Genomic DNA, 23,790 nt, shown 5'->3' with positions numbered 1-23,790 from the left:
AAGGATCTGAATCCTCGCTTTCTGATTTTAAAAGTTCTTCTTCAGTATCCTCTTCATCTCTAATTCCTAAAAGGTCATTTATATCAGGAATTTCTTCGTTTTCATCAACTTCATCATCATCAATTTCCAATTCAAATTCATCTTCAGATTGAAAATTTATTACTTTTTCGATGAATTCTCCGTAGGAAAGTAAACCTGATCTTTTAACAATGAACGTTGCAAGCACTCCAGGAATAAACCGCTCTCTCACTCCATATCTTGGAAAAAAAGATCGCAAATGTGCCCACATTCCTTCGATAGAGTTCGTATTGGCTTTTGTAACGGGGTCAACGTAATGACGTTTGTGGCAGACGGTTTGGTGGGTGTAACCAATTTCTCCTAAGCAAGTGTATGCTTTCCACTCGTCGCTGATTATTGTTGTTCCTTCTTTGATTATATTTTTAATTATAGGGATTAATGTCTCTTTTTTTCGATTAGGCACAATGACCACAAATTTTTTTCCTAATTCTTCTTCACTTTTTCGTTCGACAGCTCCAAATATCCACATCAATTTTTTCTGCTTTCCTAATTCAAAAAATAGTTATTTTCACAACAAATAAATTAATATAAATGTTTTCAATATTAATATACGATGTTAAAACCTTTTTTGTATTTCCGTCTCCTCCATGCGGCTTCATCAATTTCTACTATTTTGCCTGCCCCTCCAATTTTTTCATTTCTGTAATTTAAGTGATTTCACGCAGTCGACCTTGCAACGCTTGTCCAGTACCCAATCGTCATTTGAGATACATTTAACATCATGCCAATTTGTCAATCTTTGATTTCAAGCCAAAACATCAAAAGAATCATCATCACAGTGGAAATAGGGGCATAAGTGTAACAAAATACCTCCTTCAATTTAACGATTTTTCACATAAAAATAAAAATGAAATAAATGACATAAAAAAGCAACACTTTTGGGTGGAGCAGTTTTTTGAGATATCAAAAAAATTTTTTATCTAAAAAATTTTTGTGATCAATCCCATAATAAAATTTTCATATTTATCTTTAGAGTTTTCAATGCGAATGCTTTTGAATTGAAGATCATACAGCATATTGATCAAAACAATTTATAAAAAGAAGCAAAATGTTTGTGTATTTTCTCCTTTTTTATCTCTTTTGAAACATATTTTTATTATATATTTATATGTTGGAATTGCGCTGTCACTTTCTGTTTTTGATGCAATGCATTTTTTCCATTAAGTGGAACTGTGTTTTAAATATATTTTATTAATGTCTTTACTGTCTATTTTTAATACGAGACCGATTCTGCTGTTCATGGAAAAATAGCGTTCGTTAACCATTCACAACCAAATTCTGATTGGACCTTCTCAGAAAACAGAGTGGAGCATTGCAAAATAACTGATTGGTGAGGAACTTGTTGATATTCTGCTCTTGGACATGATAATACAAATTTTCAAATCTAATTTTCCAAATGCAAGTGCATCTCAAATTCAGGTGGTGATTCTGCTGGTTCTCTCACATTCAATTATCCTCCACAAAACAAGTCAACTAAATTTCTGGTTAATGATTGCCAATTTGAAAATATCAAATTGACATCAAATTCAACTTCCTATAATGGTGCAGCGATATGTTTCCTTCCTCCATATTCTTGGATGAATAGTATTAGATTCATCTTTTTCTTCTTTTTCGATGGCAACACCGCCACTAATTGCAGAGCAAATGATGCATTCTTTAATTGAAGCAGCATCATTTCCAACAATGCGACTCAACAACCAAAACAATAAAAAGAGTGGAATTGCGGAACAGCTGATAACTCCAAGTTTGATGGTTCATTTCTATTCATTTCTTTTTCTTGTTTCTTCAGACGAAATTTCATAATCCTTTTTCCAATTTCTCTTTTTCTTCTTTTTTTTTCTCTTCTTCCTCTTCTTTAATGCAAGTATTTTTCCAAGTACAACAGCAGCAATTTCATTACCAGATACTGTCGTCTTGCTTTCTTCGTTCATCTTCTCGACACCTGCAGCCACTGTCAAACCTTCTCATGCAGAGCCATCAAAAGAAAATATCCTCTTGTCGAGAATTTCATCCCAGACGCATAAGCAATTTGTCAGTGGTGCACATGTGCCATCACAGTAGAAGTATTTCGTATTCCATCATTCCATGAGCAGAGTCAAAGTTTTCCACTATAAAAAAGCGCTGAAACTGTTGGATGTTGATCTGAGAGAAAAGTGAACACTGTGCATATTCAACAATTTCTTTAACACAATGCTGGTCATTCAACTGCTGAAAAAGTTTTAAGAAGGTACCAGCGATAGCAAGTTATCAGCAGATGAGGAGATGCATCTTTTTCAATCAGCAGATAAACAGCAGAAGCAAAAGCAGAAACACCATTCACATGGTTTATTTTGAAGACCGAATACATACTTCATTTTTGTTTGAACAAAAAATTCCACATTAACAAAGTTGAAACTGGTTGCAAATTAATCATCTTCCGCAAGCGCGGTTTTGATAAAACTCCATCAACTACCAATGAATTATTTGTCATTGAAAACGCACCTTTTATTACGAGAAAATAAAAAAGATATCAAATTCATGAATTTTTAATCTTATCAACTCAATAAAAAATATTCACAGATTTATCCAACGATAATAAATTATTAAAAGTTTTCATTCAATAATTTTTTTAAAGCTCTGTTTATTGGAATTAAACGAAAAAACAAGAAAGAAATTTCTTTTTGATTGTTCAATATAAGCGCTAAAATAACAAAATAAAACATAAATTCTGTAAATATTTTTCATGTGACACATTTCTTATAATCGTTTCAACATTACCTGGACCAATGCTTATAAAAAACCCTAGAAAATGGTTAGATTATTTTTCTCGATCCATAAAGCTTTTCTATTTTGTTTTTTGCGTTTTAAAGAGCATTCTGTTAATTTCACTGTATAACAAAAGGATAAACATATAATACAAAAAAGAGCATTTTTTCATACAAGTGAAATTAATTCTAACAGTTTAAAAAAAAATGAACAAGAAGCATATGGAAACTTTCAACATATAAAAACATAATAAAAATATGTTTCAAAAGAGATAAAAAAGGAGAAAATACACAAACATTTTGCTTCTTTTTATAAATTGTTTTGATCAATATGCTGTATGATCTTCAATTCAAAAGCATTCGCATTGAAAACTCTAAAGATAAATATGAAAATTTTATTATGGGATTGATCACAAAAATTTTTTAGATAAAAAATTTTTTTGATATCTCAAAAAACTGCTCCACCCAAAAGTGTTGCTTTTTTATGTCATTTATTTCATTTTTATTTTTATGTGAAAAATCGTTAAATTGAAGGAGGTATTTTGTTACACTTATGCCCCTATTTCCACTGTGATGATGATTCTTTTGATGTTTTGGCTTGAAATCAAAGATTGACAAATTGGCATGATGTTAAATGTATCTCAAATGACGATTGGGTACTGGACAAGCGTTGCAAGGTCGACTGCGTGAAATCACTTAAATTACAGAAATGAAAAAATTGGAGGGGCAGGCAAAATAGTAGAAATTGATGAAGCCGCATGGAGGAGACGGAAATACAAAAAGGTTTTAACATCGTATATTAATATTGAAAACATTTATATTAATTTATTTGTTGTGAAAATAACTATTTTTGAATTAGGAAAGCAGAAAAAATTGATGTGGATATTTGGAGCTGTCGAACGAAAAAGTGAAGAAGAATTAGGAAAAAAATTTGTGGTCATTGTGCCTAATCGAAAAAAAGAGACATTAATCCCTATAATTAAAAATATAATCAAAGAAGGAACAACAATAATCAGCGACGAGTGGAAAGCATACACTTGCTTAGGAGAAATTGGTTACACCCACCAAACCGTCTGCCACAAACGTCATTACGTTGACCCCGTTACAAAAGCCAATACGAACTCTATCGAAGGAATGTGGGCACATTTGCGATCTTTTTTTCCAAGATATGGAGTGAGAGAGCGGTTTATTCCTGGAGTGCTTGCAACGTTCATTGTTAAAAGATCAGGTTTACTTTCCTACGGAGAATTCATCGAAAAAGTAATAAATTTTCAATCTGAAGATGAATTTGAATTGGAAATTGATGATGATGAAGTTGATGAAAACGAAGAAATTCCTGATATAAATGACCTTTTAGGAATTAGAGATGAAGAGGATACTGAAGAAGAACTTTTAAAATCAGAAAGCGAGGATTCAGATCCTTTTGGAGCTGGAACAGGAGAAGATTCCTCGGAATTTGAACCATAAACATAATAATTTTTATAAATTTTTTGCGAAAATATTTTTTGATCTTTTTTCACTCACATCACTTTTCGCAAGATGTTACGAAGTGAATATTAACAGAATCATAAAACAGAACTTCCGTTGTTATTATTTAGTGAAAATTTTTGGTACGCGTTTTGTATGTTTATGCCTAAATTAATATTGAATATTTGTTGAGATATTTTAATTTTAAATTTTTGTCCGGATAAAAAAAGTCCGGATAAAAAAACCACCCTATTTCAAAAATTGTGTCAATTCAATTTCCACATCTGACGCTTTGCGACAAATCCAATCAAAATTTGTCAAGAATAAAAAACTTCACAAGTTCCTCATATTGCATTAATGAAACAGCATATTCAAGTTTTTGAAATTAAAGGAAAGAACCTTTGAAAAAAATATATGAGAAATGACAAGCAAAATTGACTCGTTTGTCAATTTGCCATTGACAGATTAAAAGGGGAGGGGAAAAAAATCAAATTTGACAGGCATAACTTGATTGTTTGTGCAATCCAACAAAAGGATTGCGCTTAACTTTAAATATAAAAGCAAACATTAAAATAAAGATCAACAGAAACTAAATCTCTCAAACTTTAATTGTCAAAATAAATAAATAGATAGATATTTCGAGTTATAAATACCCAATTAACGAGTGTGTCAATTTCTGTTCTTTCATTTGAAGGAATTATTTATTAGCAACCTGATAAATAAGCTGAAGCATTCTATTGAAAGCTTCAACCACCATTTCGAGAAGCGCCTGCTTCGCTTCCCCAGCAACGTTACCTTCAATCCCATTGCATTCAACCCACATTTGCTCAAACACACATGCCAAAAACACAAAGTCTCCCAGAGTGAAAAGATGTGCTTTGTCCACAAATACACTTTCACATTTTTCTGTGTTCATATCCTCATTCTTTCTTGTAGATGGGCAACTGATCTCCGATTGTGACCCGCTCTTCTTCCCTTCTTCCTCCCCTTCTCCAGGAACAAACAAAGGATTCAAATAAAACAACCCTGCACCTCCATATGACCCTCTTGCTTTCCCCTTTCCAATCTTCTCCAGCTGCTTTGAATAGCTCAACTGTCCATCTTCAGCTTTCTCCGCCTCATTTCCAGCCTCTCCCAGAACCTTAACACGCTTTCCATCCCATCCAAGCAATGCGTGCTCTTCAACAGCAGATAGCTCTGCAATTGGCAGGAAAGCGGGCTCCTTTGACGAAGGATGAGCCTGGTGCGTGTTCAGACCAAAGCGCAGCAGGAAAGAAGAAAGGATCGTTGTCTGCTGCGGAAGAGGAAGGGACAAAAAGAGGTTAATTTGGTTCAGGAGATGCGAGGAAAAGAAGGATTTAAGAGATGCAAGCGTTGCCAACAAACAATTCAACGTGCAACAATTAGATGGATGCAGAGACAGCTCTGTGCATTCTTCACCAGAATGAGAACAGTTATTGGCACTAAGCCATTCACTCCCTTTTCCTTTCGAATTGCAACTTGTCTGTCTGTGAGCAAATATCGAACTCTCATACACCTTTTCATTGAACGTATCATGAACGCATGCATGCAAATTCTCATCCATTGAAAAAGTTGGCGAATAACGCAACTCTGAACGGGATCGCGTGAGAGATGTGATGCAGATCGGAATATCACCTGGAGGCGGCGTAACAGAAGCAACATATTCCCGCTCGAGAAGATATTGCAGCAAACTAAAAATCAGACATTCATTTCATAAATGAAAAAAAAATACAGTGCATTCGTTTTCCCAGATGAAATAACACCGAATGAAAGGAAACAAAAAAATAAAAAAAAAAAAAAAAAAAAAAAAAAAAAAAAAAAAAAATAAAAGATTTTTTTGATATTCAAATGGGAATATACATATATGCCCATTCCCCAAATATTAAATATTCTCATGAACAACAATCAAGCAAATAAATGAATGCAAACTCTTCTTCAGTCACTTCGTGCTTCACTTTCTCTTTAATAGCTGAAATCGTCTCCTTGCTGAACATCCCCATTTCCTTCGCTAATTGAACAATAAGCTGCCTCACAGAAGTCGAATGGTCCTCTCCCAAATTGAACACTCTCAGCAAGTCTTCCACTGCAACTGACGAACTGCCAGACAAACCCGTAGTTAAACTCGTTTTCTCGCTTTTCTCTTCTTCTGCACTTCTTTCTTTCGAGAGCGCCAATTCTTTCTCTTTTCTCATCTGGCTCCTCAATCGCTCTGCTCTGTCCAAGCTCAGGCATATTCCATCCACAATGTCCCTCACATTCGTATAATCCCTTCTGAACGACCCGTCCCCATACATCGTCACTTTCTCCTTCCCTTCTGAATGCAGCATCCGAGTGAAGCAGGGAATCGCCATGTCAATCCGCCCCATTGCCGAGCTGCCCAGCACCTCGCCATCAACAGTGAAAAATCGGAGCCCTGTGAAGACAGGTGGAATTGGCGAGTGCGCAAGCACTGAAGATGGAATGAATGTGGACACGGGAGGAGAAGGAGGCGCTGTTGTTGATATCATGGGAGTGTGGGTTAATTTCGATATAAATTCAGCGGCTTGCCTTTCGTTTTCAACCTTTTGTGAAACAAGGAAGGAAGAATGCAAAAATGAAAAATGAAAAATGAAAAAAGACTCAACAATATCCTCAAGTTATCTTACAACCACAAATAAATATACAAAAGCATTCAACTTTCTCACTCACACATCTCTTCACACTTTTGTATCCGCGTATATGCATTCAGGTGGCCCAACGCAAAGATGCTCTGCACAAAGTCCGTCTTTCATCTTTCCATACACAGAACTTGAAGAGGCATACACAATGCTCTGTGTGCCCCACCCTTCTCCTCTCTTCCCATCGCTCCAGTCTCCCACAGCCAGCTCAAACACATTTTGTGTCGTCAACACATTTTCTGATCTGAAAAGCTCCGGATACAGCATCGACGACCGAACACCAGCACGCGCTGCCAGATGAACAATATACGGAATGCGCACTTTCGTTTTCGATTCTGAATGAATCTGGCTATTATCATTCGCTTTGTCCTCTGAAACAGGACATTTCACTCCAGTGACATATTTGTATGCTTTTTCAATTTTCGCGTGAAATCCTTCTTTGTCTCGCAAATCGTGGTAAATGAACACAAAATTCGTCAAAAGCGATATAACCCCTGTTCCGTTGCTGTCTTCACTTCCTGCCTCTTTCTTTTCTCCTCCTCTCTCTTCTTTCCATCTCTTCCCTCCAACCGCACGAGCCACTTCTTCCAGCCTTGCAATCGCATGTTCCTTGATTGACGATGAATAAAAATCATTCAGCGAGTCAACTGCAATCACAGCAACCCCGCTCATCAGAAGTCTGTGGCACACCCAAGACCCAATAAAGCCAGCTGCTCCTGTCACAAGCGCAATTTTTGGCGGATCGCTTGACTCAATTGAGGACGACTGCGCAACAGACACGCTCTCATTATCAACAGAAGAAGTCAAAAGCGAAGCTGGGAGGAATAAAGAAGGAGGCGGTATGGGGCGGAGCAAGAAGGCCAACGACTCCGATTCCTTCTTAATCGCTTCCCTTTCCTGTTGTTTGCCATTCTCCTTCTCTTCCTTCTCTTCCTTCTCTTCCTTCTCTTCCTTCTCTTCCTTCTCTTCCTTCTCTTCCTTCTCGGCTTTTCTTTCGCCTTCTTTTCCGCTGCAATCGTTTCCCCGCGCACACACACATGAAGGCAAGCGCAGCGCATTCACAGCCGCACGCAATTCCCTCAGCGAATCAAAAAAGCCTCGCTTTTGGCGCTCAGCAGGTAGAATCCTCTCAATCATACCTAAAAGAGCAGTGGCATCTGTTTTGACCGACTTGAGATCAGGCTCATCCTTTGTGAATGTTTGGCACAGAGAATAAACGAGCGAATGAAAAGTGGAAGAACCCGAAGAACCCGAAGGAGCAGAAGCAGAAGCAGAAGCAGAAGCAGAAGCAGAAGAAAAATCTGTCAGTTTCTGATTCCATTCAGAAAATTCTGTCATCTTTTTCGAAACAATCTCAACCAGTGAAAGCGGTGCAACACAAATCCCAGACGAAAGAGGGAACACCTCATTTTCTGAACCACAACTCGAAGAACTCCGTTCTTTTCCTTCCGAACTCGCTTTCCCCGCCGTTTCCACGCTGCATCCATTGCCCCCATCCTTCACAGCCTCCACTTTGTATACGCAACTCCCCTCCAGAAAGAAGAAAGCACATTCTTCTTGTTTCTTCTCAGTCTTCTGCGGAATTCCCGGCCAATGAAACTCCTTCCCGCCACAACATCTGACCGATTCACACAAACAAATCCCTTTTTCTGCTTTTCCATTCTTTTCAACCCCAGTCCACGGCAATGCACTCACAGGCAGCCACGCATCTCTTGCACAGTTCTTCATGCAGTAGACAAACGGATTTATCAGATCCAACGAAGACAAAACAGATGAAGACTCCAATGGCAATTTTTGTTCCTTCCCCAGATATTGCTCAACAAGCTCATCAATCAGTGTTCCAAGCAACGGATACGCTGCCTTCACTGCTCCAATCGTTGCAACACAGCCCTTTTCATCTCCTTCTTTTCCTTTCTTTTCCTTCTCTTCTATTGAGAATTCTGCTCCTTTCACTTTCTTCTTCATTTCCTCCACCGCTTCCCATATCACATCCATCCCTCCTTCTCTTTGTGTATTCTGCTCAGTCAGCGTGCCCGGGTGCGTCATCTCGTTCAGCAGAAGCCTGGGGTAATGTTTCTCATGCAAGTTCTACTCATTTTCACATCCACACATATTCACAAAAATAAATGAATAACACACCAAAAATCATCATTTGCATTTTAAAAAAAAATGAAATCACACACACACACACACACACAAATAAAAAAGAAAGATAGATAGAAAAGAAAAAAGTTTGATAATCACAAAATAATAATCACATAATTATTCTCAAAACCCCAACATACATATTTAACAAGAAGGAACGTAAGCTCTGCGCTAAATTGAACAATTCGAAGCTTCTCAACTTCGTCCTTCTCCAACTCTGCCTCTTTTCCAATCCGGAACAGCCATCTGCTGCGTCCAGTTGCACCGCCGCTCAACACTGCCCCACACGAATCCTCCGCCTTCGATTCCTCACATTTGCTTTGCCCTCCACAGCGAACAATATTCTCGGTGAGCGGGTAAACAAGCGGATGCGAGTTTTCGCTTCGCGATGAATCAAATGACGGAAGATGCACAACAACATTCTGGCACCCTACAAAAAGCGCGCTCAAATACGCAGCAACCCCTTCGCCTTGGCGAGATCTTGGCTTCAGTCAAAATTTGAGGTTGTGCAAATTTTAATATCAAACAATAAAATTCACCCAATGATTCACAAAAATATTTATAAAAAAATTATTTTTTTAACAAATAAAGAAAGAATAGAATGAAACAATAAACACATACCATTGCACTCAGCAGCATCTCCTTTATCGAACAAATAGAAGCTGCCAGCGAATTAACTTCCAGCACTGTCAAAATCGCTGCCAACAGCAAAAGCTCTTTCGAAATCTCCATCTTTTCCTAACAGACATTTCAAAAAAAAAAAAAATGCCAAAGATAAAACTTCATCAATAATAACAAAAATAATGAAATCAAATTCGAAACCATCGGCATTTTATTTCGTGTGTATATTTTGAATGAAGCCCCAAGTTTTTTGTGCGGAAAATGCCTCTGCACCAATCCCAACGCTCTTTCAAAATACTCCTTTTCCAAAGCACCGCGGCAATCAATTGCGCAATCACATGATGCATCTTTAACTCTGTTTTTCGAAAACACCGCTTCGAGGAAGCAGTCCACAAGAATCACGTTTCGAGGCTTCGACGCAAATGCCGGCAAAAACGAAGTTTCTCTTCGAAGTCCAGGTTCCAATCCACAAAACACCATTTCAACAACAACAAAAGCACAAAAACACAAGCACACCCAAGCTGAACTGGAAATGGCAAGGACAAATAATTCTGCGGATGCTCTCCAAATGCTTTGTAGAATTCGCTCGAAAGTTCTTTATTCATCGTCAAATCGGAAATAAGAAGATTCAATCAAAAATCTGATTTGATCATGCCCATTTTAGGAGTATCTGTTCAAAACAAATTGGGATAAAATTTTATCATTTTCCAATTTTGTTCCACACAATATTTCCTATAATTTTTTTCTCAACTTTTGAATTTTTCTGAATTTTTTTCATTGTTACAGAAGATTTATTATGAAATAATTGCAGAAAAAGTTGTGAACAAATCCTTATTATTTTTCAAAAAACCAAAAATTTCGTCCCAAATTTGGAACCATCACAATAGTTGGGCATCCCGCATTTTCAATGGGAATCAATAAACACAACAGTGAAAAGAAACATTTTCATCAAAAATTCTCATATCTTTCAGAGGTGATAATGGAAAATCTGATTTTTGTGAATTTTGACAGAATCATTCATTCATCAAAACAGACAATCACCAATATCAAAAGTTAGTGTTCAAAATGAATAACTCACTTTGGACTGTTTGAAAGATATGTGGGTAATTGTTATTGAAATAATATTTTGGATGTTGATAATTTTTGTGTGAAGTTTTGTTGTGATTGGTTTCAAATGATCACTGAGAAGAAACAATACCGTACAAAGATATCTTCATCTTTCTTTCATCTTGTGCATAAGCTTCTGTTATAGCTGTGATGTATTTCACATGTCAATGATTATTTTCAAGATTGTGACAAAAAGACTTTATTGAAATCCACACCCAAAAAACAATACAGTCAAAACAGGAAATAATCACATCGAGCACAAACACATTTGTTTATTATAACATTTTTTGAATTTATTTCCATTTATTTTTCATTGCATATAATCACAGGACCAAATATATTAAATTGCATTTTGTCTCTTAATGGGTTCATTTTTCATTGAAAAATTGAATTTTTGATCATATAATATCGATTTTTCAATATTTCTCAAAGATTTTTTAATAAAACTGAATTATGTGTATTTATAAAAAAATTGTTGTTGATGTTGAAAAAAGTGTCGTTGTGAAGAATATCAAAAAAAAAATTTAGAAATTGAACCATAATTAATTACCATTGGTGCCAAACCCTGAACCTGGTGCCAAACCCGGAACTGGCAAATATTTGTGTAATTTGAAAAAAATAATAACTTATTGCAAACAAAGAACGAAGAGCTCTCATTCAAAATTTGACTATGCCTATTATTATTTATTTATATTTTTTAATCAAAAACGCTAATACATTCGTATTCATAAAAATTGTTTAATTCATCAATTATCCAAAAATAAATATTGTAAACAAGATAACAATAAAAATAAAATATCATATCACGATTTGTTTTATATATGTGAATAAAAAATCAATATGTGTTAAAAAATATTTGTGATTCACATGACAAAATAATTTTTTCACATTTGATCATAACCATAAGAATGTGAAAAGTTATTGGCAAGCTCAACCACAACTTGCGAGAGAGGTTTGCATTAAATATTTCAAGAAGCCTTTAATAACAATTTATCTTTCTTTTAATTTACAACTATAATTTTATGAATACGTCTGCCAGATACCTGTTTTGTCTCAAGCATGCTTTTTTGGTAGCAGACGTTCCAAAAGAAAAGGTTACAGTCTGTTATTTTTGGAATGAAATTTATTCTATTATTGTTTGTTATGCCTCACTTTTAAAAGCTTCAAAAATGGGGCTATAACTGCAGTGTTTATTGTATATTTTTTTAAAGTTTGTTGGTATTTAATTTGTTCAATGATAAGCCAAACTTTGTTTATATGGTATTTATACTAATGACTTACTGTAGTTAATATTTTGATTCAAATAAATACATATTCAGCTATTAATTAAGTTGATATTATTTATTAAAATTTGTTCAATTCTTTCTATATTCAATTATCGTACTCGATCTACAATAAAATTTCTTGTGCATTTTCTCAATACATTATGTTTGCTGGTGTTTTATCTCAAAATTCTTTATTTTCACAAAAATATACGATGCATTTTCTTTATCAATTTTTGTGTAATTTTATTAATTTTATATGATTCAAAGTGGTATTTTTTAAACTTCGAACAATATGTCATTTATAATTTTATTAATCAAGATAATATCCAATAATTGATGTTAAACTTTATCATTTTTTCAATTTATTTAATTATCAAATTTTTAAACTGTATTTCTTTGAAGAGAAATTCATTAACATGAGGAAAAAACAATATATGTTGATTGAATAAAACAAGTTAATATTTATATATGTAATGAAATTGTACAAACAAATAAAAAATGAATTATGAAATATAATACTAAAAAATACTCAAAAATTGATAAAGAAAATGCATCGTATATTTTTGTGAAAATAAAGAATTTTGAGATAAAACACCAGCAAACATAATGTATTGAGAAAATGCACAAGAAATTTTATTGTAGATCGAGTACGATAATTGAATATAGAAAGAATTGAACAAATTTTAATAAATAATATCAACTTAATTAATAGCTGAATATGTATTTATTTGAATCAAAATATTAACTACAGTAAGTCATTAGTATAAATACCATATAAACAAAGTTTGGCTTATCATTGAACAAATTAAATACCAACAAACTTTAAAAAAATATACAATAAACACTGCAGTTATAGCCCCATTTTTGAAGCTTTTAAAAGTGAGGCATAACAAACAATAATAGAATAAATTTCATTCCAAAAATAACAGACTGTAACCTTTTCTTTTGGAACGTCTGCTACCAAAAAAGCATGCTTGAGACAAAACAGGTATCTGGCAGACGTATTCATAAAATTATAGTTGTAAATTAAAAGAAAGATAAATTGTTATTAAAGGCTTCTTGAAATATTTAATGCAAACCTCTCTCGCAAGTTGTGGTTGAGCTTGCCAATAACTTTTCACATTCTTATGGTTATGATCAAATGTGAAAAAATTATTTTGTCATGTGAATCACAAATATTTTTTAACACATATTGATTTTTTATTCACATATATAAAACAAATCGTGATATGATATTTTATTTTTATTGTTATCTTGTTTACAATATTTATTTTTGGATAATTGATGAATTAAACAATTTTTATGAATACGAATGTATTAGCGTTTTTGATTAAAAAATATAAATAAATAATAATAGGCATAGTCAAATTTTGAATGAGAGCTCTTCGTTCTTTGTTTGCAATAAGTTATTATTTTTTTCAAATTACACAAATATTTGCCAGTTCCGGGTTTGGCACCAGGTTCAGGGTTTGGCACCAATGGTAATTATTTTTTTTCTATTAAAAACGAAATTGAGTGTAATCGCAATTGGATATAGTCGCAAAAAGTCATGCTAAAACCGATGTGATTATATCCCATTTAGACTGTCCTCGCTTATTCTCACAGAAAATGCCTTGCATAACTTGATAAACTTCCAGTGCTCTCCCACCTGCTTTCGAAGTGACAGCCATTTGCTTGGATTTTTTTTGCAAAGTCTAGGTTTTCCTCTTCCTCTTCCTCCTCCTCGGAATCCCAATAACTATCCACCTCTCCATCAAAACACTTGGTCCGAGGGGATGCGCGAATGTTCCATTGGAGTTGTCTGTGTTTTTTCTGTGGCATGCAACTTTTATAACTTGATCCATATTCCGAAGAAAATGATCTTGACCGAGAGCTTCTCTTTTTCTGCTCTCTCTCTCTCTCTTTTCCTTTCTTATCTGTACACAATCTATTATCCTTGATGATGAAATTCAGGCTCAGCTCTTGTATAACTCTTCAATTATTTTTTGAACTTTTTCCATCATTAAAAGAAGATCAAATTCCTTTTCCTCACCATCCACGTGTAAGCTTCTCATTGGTTGTTGATCTATGAAACTTAATGACATCAAACTTCTCCATTGAATTTGAGTTGAAGCGAAATCAGATTTCAAACCACCCATTAAACGTACTATTATCTCATCATTATTGTTGAGCAAACCTGCTCCTTGAATGTAATAATTCACTGAATTGCAAATTGTTGATCTACGCCAAAGCTATCTTTTGCTTGGCAACAAGTTCGATTCGAAATTGCTTTCAATTTGCTTGTCTTGCCTTCTGAAAGTTGCATTGAAGAAAGAGGAAAACGAGGAAACACAAAAAGAAGTGGAACTGGCTTTATCATGTTCAAGTTACATTGATGATGGAACTGAATGAGCATTTCTATTTCCCATTTTTGATGAGATTTATTTTTTCCTCCTTATTTTTCATCAGAAAGTGGAACAAGAACTTTTCTTGGAAAAGATGACAGAAATCATCAAAAATCACCAGGAGCATCACGATCACACTCAACTTGCTCATCAGTGTGCTTGGAAATTTTTGATTAATCGATAACACAAAGACAAAAGCTTGGAAAACTTAATTGCGAATGAGCTGCATTTTACCAGAGAAGCATCAAGAGAATTGAAGGAGTTTTCAAAGAGAGAAAATTTGAAGAGAAAAAGAGGGGAGGAAAGGGGAAAAAAGACTCTGGAAGAGCTTGCTTTGATGAGATGGCTTGATATGATTGGTTCTTTCTTTTCTGATTGCAGATTGCCGAATAAAGAATTAGCTGAGCTTATCACAAGCATTGTTCAGATATTTCGAGCATCAAAGGAGAATTATCGAGGAATTTGTGATCAGTGCATTAGTCCATTGAGCAAAGCTGCAGAAAACAGAGCCGTGAAGATTGAAGACTTGTTGGAAAGCGAAACTGTTGATGTATTTTTGAGGGTGGTTTCTCAATCACATATGGGCTATATTCAAACTGTGAATTGCTTGACTTATTTCAAAGGTATTTGCGAAAGATTGAAAAGCGAAAGAGAAATCGTAAGTGATGAAGCGAAAAGAAAAGAGTTGAAAAGGAAAGTGCTTGAAAAGATGGAAGAAGAAGTATACGAAGATTGTATCATCAGTTCAGTTGTTGCAAGATTACAAAACAGAGCTTTGTCTGTAAGTTGGTTCCATTCATTGGTGATTATTTTGTTTGTTGCTGAATCATTGACTTTTTGATTCATCTTGTGTTTTCGTCTTTCCACTTCATTTGATTTGAACAAAATACCTGTTCTTCTTTTTTCTGTTTTCAAGAAAAGTTGATGTTATTTTTTCGAAAATCAACTTTCTTCGTCTTTTGAATTTGATTTTTTTCGCATTTCAAATCCAATAAAGAGAGTATTTTTTTATTTCTTTAAAACATATTTCAACTTTTTTCCCTCTTCTTCAAGAATACTAAATATATGAAACAATCATTTGTGATTCCTTCCTTCCTTCTTTCTTTGCTTTGCTGCTTTCCAAAGTGTGTTGAAAAAAGACAAAAAATACTCAAATGCCTGCAAAATTGCGTTTTGAAAAATATAAAAAAATTAAAGATATTTTTTGAGTTACAAAGTGAAGTGCATTTCACTTTCTCAAGAATGAACAAAATAATCAGAAATCTCAAACGATTAATAATGGAATCCTAAGTCAAGGAAATCAATAATTTCTTGAAAGCTTGTGATGATATCTTCGTATCCTTCTTCTTCCATCTTTTCCAAATACTCTTTTTTTATAGCCTTTCTTTTCGCTTCTTCCCTGTCATCTTTCTTCTTTTCTTTCAATTTACTTGAAATGTTCTCAAAAAATTCCAAGCAATCAAATATCATTCCGTCATCCACTGTCTGTTGCTGAATTTCCTCAAAAACAGCATCAATAGCACCACTTTTCAAAAAAGCTTCAATTTTCACAATTCTTCTTTCAGTTGCTTCTCTCAAGGAATGAATGCACCAATCGCTTATTTCACTTTTGTTTTCTCTTGCAACTCGATATATCTGAACAATTCTGATGAAAAGACAAACATATTCTTCAGTCTGCAATTGACAATAGCGAAAATAAATCTCAATTGTTTTAATCCATCTCCTGAATACCAGCACTTCATTCGCTTCTTCTTTTCTTTTCCAATCCACACATTAAATCAGCGCTTCCAATTCTTTTGTTGCCTCTCTCGCAAAATGCGTTGCATCCACAATATTATCTTCCAAATGTCTGTTTTTGAGTAATCTGAAAATTAAAAATTTCCAAGCCGACTGATAGGAAAGGCAGGAAAGGTTTCGATAATTCTGATGATATTAGACCATTTCTTTCATTTCTTCTAAATACGGCTTCTTTTCTATTTTCTGTTAAAAAAAAAAGAAAGAAAAAGAAAAAAGAAAAGAAAAATACTAAAATACAAAAAGAAAGAGAAAAAGAGCACACATGATATCCTTCAATTTTGCTCAATGCTAGCAAAGCAATTTCCACTTCTTTTCGAGTCTCCTCACTATCATCTTTGTTCAAAGCTGCTTTCAAAAGGCTAGACAGACAAATTGAAAGCAATTCCTTTCTAAGGTTATGATTACTGAGCATTGTATAGCATTTGCAAAGGTCAGCCAAAAGTTTTTCATTCTTTTCTTCTTTTTTCTCCTTTTCAAAATCAACATTTCGGCAAAACTTTTTCCCTATGAAGAATTTCCAAAATTTGAGTTGGATGTGCGCTTTAACATTTCACAATAGCCAATGTGCTTCAAAAGCAGAATCACATTTCCAAAATTCATTTTCTTTTCATCAATCATTTTCTGAATTTTTTCGAATTGCTCGATTCTTAATATTGATCTGAATTCATACTTTCCATTTCGTCCATAAGTTCATTCATTTCAATGATTTTTTGCTTCTGCTCGTTATCATTGCAATCTTCAAGCTCAGAAAGCAACTCTTCAAACAAATATAAATAATAAAATAAAACCTCAACAATCAAGGATTCAAGCATAACAATATCTGCAAACCAGTGAATTTTTTTGTGTTGAATTCCGTCTGTGTTTTTAAAGAAATAATGTACCAGAAAACAACAGCATTTTTATCATTCACATTGAATTCGTGAATGATCGAATAGAAGAAGCAGATGAAAAATAAAAACACAAAACAATCACAACAATCTATGAATTCACACCGTTTCATCTCGTGCTAACATTTTGGCAATGTTTCATGAAGAAAAAAAAATCTTTTTCTTCTTTTGTTTGCTGTAATGGATGCATTGATCGTATCGTTTTCTTCGAACAAAAATATTCCCTGTTTAAATGAAAAATTGACGAATGAAATATATTGTCATTATAAGAACAGTTTTTTCATATGACTTTATGTTTCATTGATGACGACATATTCGTTTTGGTTAATTGATGCGTTGTTTTTCATTTATGTGCGACCAAACAGTTACAGTTATAAATTATTGATAGACACAACATCACGTATGCCCTTATATAACTCCTATTCATTTTGAAAATGTCTCTGTTCACCATCATTTCAGGAACCAGAAACATGACATTTTATTATAAATGGCTGCATCCGCCTTTCAGTGCAGAATTTCGAGTGAGGAAAATTTGTGCAGTATCTTCTGTTCAAGAAGGAGATATTGGATGACCGTTGGATTTTGTTTAATTTTTCGATGATGCAGGATGGAATTGAAAAGATAATAAAGGTCTTTCTTTTCCTCGGTAAGTCAAAAGTCGACTCCTTTGAGGGGGAAATGACATCTGAAAAGGATAATAAGCGAATTAGATGATGAAACAATTTAAAATGGAGGAATAATGAAATTGAATTGAAGAAAGCAGTTGCCAACTGAATATAAAACAGAAAATTGCCTTTAAAAATGTTTATAAGGTTAACTGTTGTTATTTTTTTGAAGCGATTATTTTTAGTTCAGGAAGTTGATAGAGCGAAAGATAAGCTGGCTTTGAACAAGAAAAAGAAAAGTGGGGAAGAAAAATGCAGACAGACAGATGAAATTCAAGATATTTCGAAGATGCCTGGCATTGGGCTTTGACAAAGAATTATTTTTGAGGAAAGATGATTTTTTGTAAGAGAAGGGGAATTGAAAGCTTTAGAGATGAAATGAAAAAGAGATTACTCAATATTTCCTATTCTTTGCTAAAGAGAGGGAAAGAGATTGAGCTGAAAGTGAAAAGGATTCAGAGGTTTCTCCTCGGCAGAAGAAGAAAAAAAGGAAAGAAGAAGAGAATTTCAATGAATTTCTCCGTTGACATCAATTGGCTCTCATCTTCTCAATTTTCGAACTTCAATTTACCATTTCATGCAATTCATTCGTCGTCATTTTCTACATTTGCTTCAAATGCATCAACATTTCACGCAGCTTTTTCTACATTATCATGATTCATATCGTCTTATAGAATATCTTTGCATTTGATATCTGAATCAGAGATTGCTGGAGAAATGAAATGGAAACAAAGAAATTTGTTTGAGAATTGACACTTTTAGTGAATGTTGAAAATGCATTTTATTTTATTTTATTTTATTTTATTTATTTTCGAAAGGGAAATGAAGAGAGGCAAGAAAACTCAACAAAAAAATAAAACTTTCAGATCCGTTTTTCATCTGAAATTGGAGTTTCACAGACTTTCAGCTTTTGAGATTGGAAAGGCAAACATTTGTACCTTTATTGAAATGTCTGCAAAGAGAATGAAGGTTGCTGTGTATTTGTCATTTTGGCCAGATGATTGAGCAGATGACAGCAACTGCAGCGCTCACCAATTCTGAATTGATCTTCTCATTTGTCTCTCAACAAATTCATCTGATGAAAGACATGAAAATTAACACCTTCATTCATTCATTCATTCATTCATCATCATCATCATCATCATCATCTTCTTCTTCTTCTTCTTCTTCTTCTTCTTCTTTTTCTTCTCCTTCTCTTTCTTCTTCTTCTTCTTCTTCTTTTTCTTCTTCTTCTTCTTCTTCTTCTTTTTCTTCTTCTTCTTCTTCTTCTTCTTCTTCTTCTTCTTCTTCTTTTTCTTCTTCTTCTTCTTCTTCTTCTTCTTTTTCTTCTTCTTCTTCTTCTTCTTCTTCTTCTTCTTCTTCTTCTTCTTCTTCTTCTTCTTCTTTCTCCTCCTCATATTCTGATTTTTAAGATGGCTTCACATGACATTTATTTAACAATTACACCAATAATAATTAAATATGAGAAAGTTTGCATTCAAATTAATTTTTTTTCTTTCTAAAAATATATATTTCAATATAATCGTGATTTTTGCGACTAATCAAAACGCAAGCATTTTGACTTGCAAGAAAACATTCATTCACTTTCTTCTCTTCGATCTGAGAGTATCACTTAAGGGTCAGTCACGGCGAATCTGAAAAAAGAATGCTCCATAGCTCTCCACTCAGCACTGGACCAGCGTTGAATTCTGCTTCATAAATGATGTTAGATGGACCTCCGGGAGAGATGTTTTCAAGTTCGATTTCTCATTCCAGTTCTGAATTTTCCCAACAGTTTCCGGGAGCTTCAGAAGCAAAAGAAAGCCACTGTGAGGATAGTTTGCTTCTGGAAAGTTGTTAAAAAACAATATTTCTCAGAGATCCGGATTGCAGCTTATATGATATGGATTTACCAGAAAGATATGTCTTAATTTTTCTGTAAACTTCCTTTTGTTTGATTTTCAAATAAAATAAAAATTTCATGTTTCGTTCAAATTTCTGTTCCCACTCACCAAATTCTGTCAATATGAAAAAAAACTTTTATAATGTTTATATTTCCCTTTTAGTGAAGTTTCGTGAGTGGGAACAGAAATTTGATTGAAATACGTAATATTTTATTTTATTTGATAATTTAACAAAAGGAACTTTACAAAAAAATTTAGACATATTTGGAAGATCTTATTATTGACCTGAAGGAAGAAGATTTAAGTCCATTTCTGCTAAAGGTTCCTCCTACAGCTTCGAGAACAGATAATTGGATGAATGACGCATTGGATAAGGCTGGTGAGCGCACTGAAGCATTTCTATATCCAGCCATTAAATTCCTGCTTCACACACATGCGAAATTAAAAGAAAAAGATGTCGAAAAAGGATCAATTGCAGATACAATTTTATTAGTTTCAAATGCTCCGAAGGAAGCAAGAACTGTAAGAATTCAAGGAAGATTCGGCTTTAGGGCAGCTGCACAGATGAAGGAGAGTGCAGCTACCAGTCTTCTTACTCAAAGGCAATCAGAAGTTCTTGAAGAATGGAGAAAAACAGAAAAGAGTCAACTATTCAAGCTGCAAACAACAAGTTGGCCTGTGAGAAGAAGTTCGATAAGAGTCAGAACAATTCCAACCAGAAGATCAGTAAGCAAGAAATTTTTTCAAGCAGCTCCCTGGTTGTCAAGACAACAAAACCAAAGCCGGCTGCGGACAAGAGCTTCAAGTTTCGCTTCAAGAAGACAATCAGGGGAGCGAAAATTCCAATAGAGAAAACGAACAGCATTCTACAGCCCACAGAAGTCCGACAAGAGGCAATGGTTGGAGGAAGAACTTGTTTATTTCGAGAAGAATGGGAAAAAATTGGAGGAGAACGAATTATTGGGAAAGGAGTGATCCCTGCTTGGAGGAGCAAAGCCGCGAAGGAATCACTCAAGAAAACAGGAGTATTCAACCCTTTGGAGCATCAGAGTCAAGAAGCCCAACAAGCCTTTTCAGAGATGATCAAGAAGCAACTGGAAACAAATATCATCAAACCGATTCAGGAGAAGGATGTGAAGCATTTGAATCCAGTGTTTGTTATCAGAAAGAAAGACGGTGGCTGGAGGCAAATCGTGGATTGCAGAAGACTCAACAATGCAATCAAGACAATTTATTACAAGCAAGAAGACCACAGAACAGTGTAGAAAATTATTCAAGAAAAGGATTACGCAGTCACGATGGACTTTAGCCAAGCTTATTATCTTATTAAAATCAGCTAAGAATTATCTCCATTCCTTTCATTCGTTTTCAAAGGAAAATACTACGCTTTCCACGGAATGCCTTTCTGATACAAAGATGCTCCTCGAACGTTCACAAAAGTGATGAGAAAAGTCCTAGAATACATGAGGGAGGAATGGGGTGTGATAACAATTGCATACCTGGACGATATTGTTCTTCTTCATTCACACCCACAGGAAATCAATATTATTGTGGAGAAAACCCTATTGATGTTAAACAAATTGGGACTATTAGTCAATTCAGAAAAATGTCATTTAATTCCAAGTCAGCAGTTCAAATTTTTGGGCTTCCAATGGGATACTAATCAGTTTGTGGTGCAGATAGAGGAATCGAAGAAAACCGAACTGATGAAAGAGTGCAAGAAATGGAGGAGGATTGCCCAGTACAACAGAGTTGTATCGAAAAAGAAGTCCACCTCGTTGATAGGGAAACAAATTGCAACCAGATTCGTGTATCAAGAAGCCTCCCTGAATTTGTCACAACTGTACAAACTCCTAAACAAAGCTTTGAGTCTGAATGGATGGAAAGGAAAAATGCGCGTGAATGCATCGATAACAAATTGCCTCAGAAAGTGGAGCGAAAGGCTGAAAGAGAACCAACCAAGGAAATTGAATCCAGTGTATCGACCAGAAGCAATTATTACGACAGATGCATCAGGGTTTGCCATGGGCGCAACACAAAAAATCAACAATCAAATGCTGGACTTTCACAAACCTCTTCCACCTCCAATCAGAAACCAAAGTTCATATTACAGAGAGCTATTCGCAATAAATCAAGCCATCGCGCATTTCTCAAATTCCGTTCGAAATCAAGAAATAGGAAATCTGCTTATTCGATCAGACAACACAACAGCAGTTTGCAATCTGAATCGAAGGGGAGCGGGTCCGAATCTCAGAACCCTTCAGAAGAAAATGTGGAATCAAACCCAAGCACTGAAAGTTGTTGTGAAAGCTCAACATATTTCCGGAGAGAGAAACGTCAGAGCAGATGGACTATCGAGATTGACAAAAGGAGGAGATTACGAAGTCGAACAAGAAGCACTCGAAGAGATCCCCAATCAGCTTCAGATGCTTATCACACTCGATGCCTTCGCGACAAAAGAAAACACAAAATCAACGAGATTGTGCGGACCAGGAAGCTATCTTAGTCAAGACGGGTTACAAATTTCATGGATAAACGAGACGGTTCTTGCGCATCCACCAGTTCCTTTGATTCCAGCAGTGATCCGAAAAGCAGCGATGGAGAAAGCTCGAGTTCTTCTTCTTCTTCCAGATTGGAAAGGTCAGATATGGGAATTTCTTCTGAACAACACAAATCACATCTCTTGGACATGGAGGCGAACGGAGGAGATTATCAAGGAAGGAAGATGGATGAAGCTGATGAACGCAACGCTTCCTACTGGGAGACTGAGGATATGCCTAATCAATCCATAACAGAAAAGGGAGAATCGTGGTGGAATGAGATTTTGGCATCAAGAAGCATGTCACGTGAACTGGTCAAAGAGTGCAAAAACAGCGTAGCAAGTGCAAAATGGATGGGATACACTTATGGTTTCGCGCATTTCAAAGACGGATGGGATCAGTTGAAATTCAAAGACATCCCTTCAAAATTTCAGATTTGGCAAAAAAGATGCTTGGATGTGTTTGTCGCCTTGAAAAACAGCGGAATGAAAGCTTCATCATTGAGAATTGTCAGATCTGCCATTTCCTTCCTAACATCAGTATTATATGGAAAATCACTTGGGGAGAACACCTTGATTCCAATCCTGTTTAGATCATTCAGGAGATCGGAATGCAGAAAGAAAAAGAGACAAGATGATATGTGGAATCCTCAACAACTATTCACGTATATAGAAACGATTGGAAAGAACGAAAATTTATCATTCTCACAGCTAACGAAGAAAACAATTTGTTTGTGTATGATGTTCTCTGCGTGCCGCTTTACAGAACTGGAAAGAATTAATCTCAAGGAATCAGAAATAGAAAAGCAATCAATTTTCTCGAATACATCACTAAAAACTGGACTTGAAAGAAGCAACATTGTCATCCCATTCCTCAGCAAGGAAAGTTTGATATGTCCAGCAACAGCCGTTAAAGATCAATGGGATCGGGTGAAAATTCACAATCCAACTGCCAATAAACTATTTCTGAGCTCTTCAACATATGATCCAATGAAGGCCCGTGCAATTCGAAAAGCAGCCAGCGAAATGATGAAATATGCAAGAATCCCTTCGAACAACAGCCCATACACCTTGAAACATGCCTCTATATCAGCCTTTACAATGGCGGGAACCCCAGTCGAACAGGTGGCAAAATTCGCAAGATTATCCCCCAGAAGCAACACAGTGATAAAGCATTATTTCAAATCCAACATATCAAACAAGATGGCACAGATAATTTCATCGAATCAGGAAACAAATGAAACAATTCAACATCCTTCCACAATTCATCCATCCACATCCACACCAGACGAAAAGGATTCCATTATTCCCGTCAATCAACAATCACATTTGCCAGAAAACCGTGAAACAGAGAAAGCAAGAGAAGAGATCTCACAACCAGACCGTATTGAAGAACCAGATGATAATGAGTCTCAATCTATCCACGAAAAGCAATTAAATACAACGAACAATGAAAACGAGAAAAACGAAAATGAAATCATTGAAGAAAAATGCATCCAGTTTATTATTCGAACAAGATCACAGAAATGA

At 35.0% G+C, this 23,790-nt stretch overlaps 7 protein-coding genes across 7 annotated transcripts; 4 read left to right on the top strand and 3 right to left on the bottom strand.

Moving 5' to 3' along the window:
* Window positions 1-4,636: 4,636 nt before the first annotated feature.
* On the bottom strand, window positions 4,637-10,386 carry MONOS_14953 (putative NAD-dependent epimerase/dehydratase family protein). The gene is made up of 7 exons (XM_067867797.1): window positions 10,250-10,386; window positions 9,935-10,178; window positions 9,734-9,850; window positions 9,253-9,597; window positions 7,013-9,055; window positions 6,240-6,871; window positions 4,637-6,001 (listed from the first exon to the last, which is right to left on the bottom strand). The coding sequence occupies exons 1-7, from the start codon at window positions 10,336-10,338 to the stop codon at window positions 4,987-4,989; spliced, it is 4,485 nt and encodes a 1,494-aa protein (XP_067732483.1). The 5' UTR covers window positions 10,339-10,386; the 3' UTR covers window positions 4,637-4,986.
* Window positions 10,387-16,421: 6,035 nt separating this feature from the next.
* Window positions 16,422-17,183, bottom strand: MONOS_15413 (uncharacterized protein; the record flags this gene model as incomplete). Its single annotated transcript, XM_067868287.1, has 5 exons — window positions 16,422-16,469; window positions 16,549-16,790; window positions 16,957-17,041; window positions 17,115-17,142; window positions 17,176-17,183. The coding sequence occupies 5 exons, from the start codon at window positions 17,181-17,183 to the stop codon at window positions 16,422-16,424; spliced, it is 411 nt and encodes a 136-aa protein (XP_067732482.1).
* A 293-nt stretch (window positions 17,184-17,476) lies between these two features.
* On the top strand, window positions 17,477-17,745 carry MONOS_17197 (uncharacterized protein; the record flags this gene model as incomplete). Its single annotated transcript, XM_067870093.1, has 2 exons — window positions 17,477-17,573; window positions 17,633-17,745. The coding sequence occupies 2 exons, from the start codon at window positions 17,477-17,479 to the stop codon at window positions 17,743-17,745; spliced, it is 210 nt and encodes a 69-aa protein (XP_067732481.1).
* Window positions 17,746-18,957: 1,212 nt separating this feature from the next.
* MONOS_17196 (uncharacterized protein) lies at window positions 18,958-19,315 on the bottom strand (the record flags this gene model as incomplete). The annotated part of the gene is made up of 2 exons (XM_067870092.1): window positions 18,958-19,238; window positions 19,285-19,315. 2 exons carry the CDS (start codon window positions 19,313-19,315, stop codon window positions 18,958-18,960), a joined length of 312 nt encoding a protein of 103 aa, XP_067732480.1.
* Window positions 19,316-20,344: 1,029 nt separating this feature from the next.
* On the top strand, window positions 20,345-20,986 carry MONOS_15412 (uncharacterized protein; the record flags this gene model as incomplete). Its single annotated transcript, XM_067868286.1, has 1 exon — window positions 20,345-20,986. The coding sequence occupies one exon, from the start codon at window positions 20,345-20,347 to the stop codon at window positions 20,984-20,986; it is 642 nt and encodes a 213-aa protein (XP_067732479.1).
* A 198-nt stretch (window positions 20,987-21,184) lies between these two features.
* MONOS_15411 (putative reverse transcriptase) lies at window positions 21,185-22,513 on the top strand (the record flags this gene model as incomplete). The annotated part of the gene is made up of 1 exon (XM_067868285.1): window positions 21,185-22,513. The coding sequence occupies one exon, from the start codon at window positions 21,185-21,187 to the stop codon at window positions 22,511-22,513; it is 1,329 nt and encodes a 442-aa protein (XP_067732478.1).
* A 485-nt stretch (window positions 22,514-22,998) lies between these two features.
* Window positions 22,999-23,790, top strand: MONOS_15410 (uncharacterized protein; the record flags this gene model as incomplete). Its single annotated transcript, XM_067868284.1, has 1 exon — window positions 22,999-23,790. The coding sequence occupies one exon, from the start codon at window positions 22,999-23,001 to the stop codon at window positions 23,788-23,790; it is 792 nt and encodes a 263-aa protein (XP_067732477.1).

This window comes from Monocercomonoides exilis (assembly GCF_001643675.1).
Source record: "Monocercomonoides exilis strain PA203 chromosome Unknown scaffold9-1957334, whole genome shotgun sequence".
In the NCBI taxonomy this organism is placed as follows: Eukaryota; Preaxostyla; order Oxymonadida; family Polymastigidae; genus Monocercomonoides; species Monocercomonoides exilis.
The sequence above is the reverse complement of the archived record's forward strand: the minus strand, read 5'-3'. Positions and strand labels throughout refer to the sequence as shown.

What these genes read in the sequence shown, in the direction of transcription:
- MONOS_14953 (XM_067867797.1), bottom strand. Translation starts at nt 10,338, where the DNA reads ATGAATAAAGAACTTTCGAGCGAATTCTACAAAGCATTTGGAGAGCAT. An exon ending in CACGAAATAAAATGCCGATG is followed by an intron (nt 9,851 to 9,934) that starts GTTTCGAATTTG and finishes AATGTCTGTTAG; the next exon opens with GAAAAGATGGAGATTTCGAA. An exon ending in CGTTCCTTCTTGTTAAATAT is followed by an intron (nt 9,056 to 9,252) that starts GTATGTTGGGGT and finishes GAAAATGAGTAG; the next exon opens with AACTTGCATGAGAAACATTA.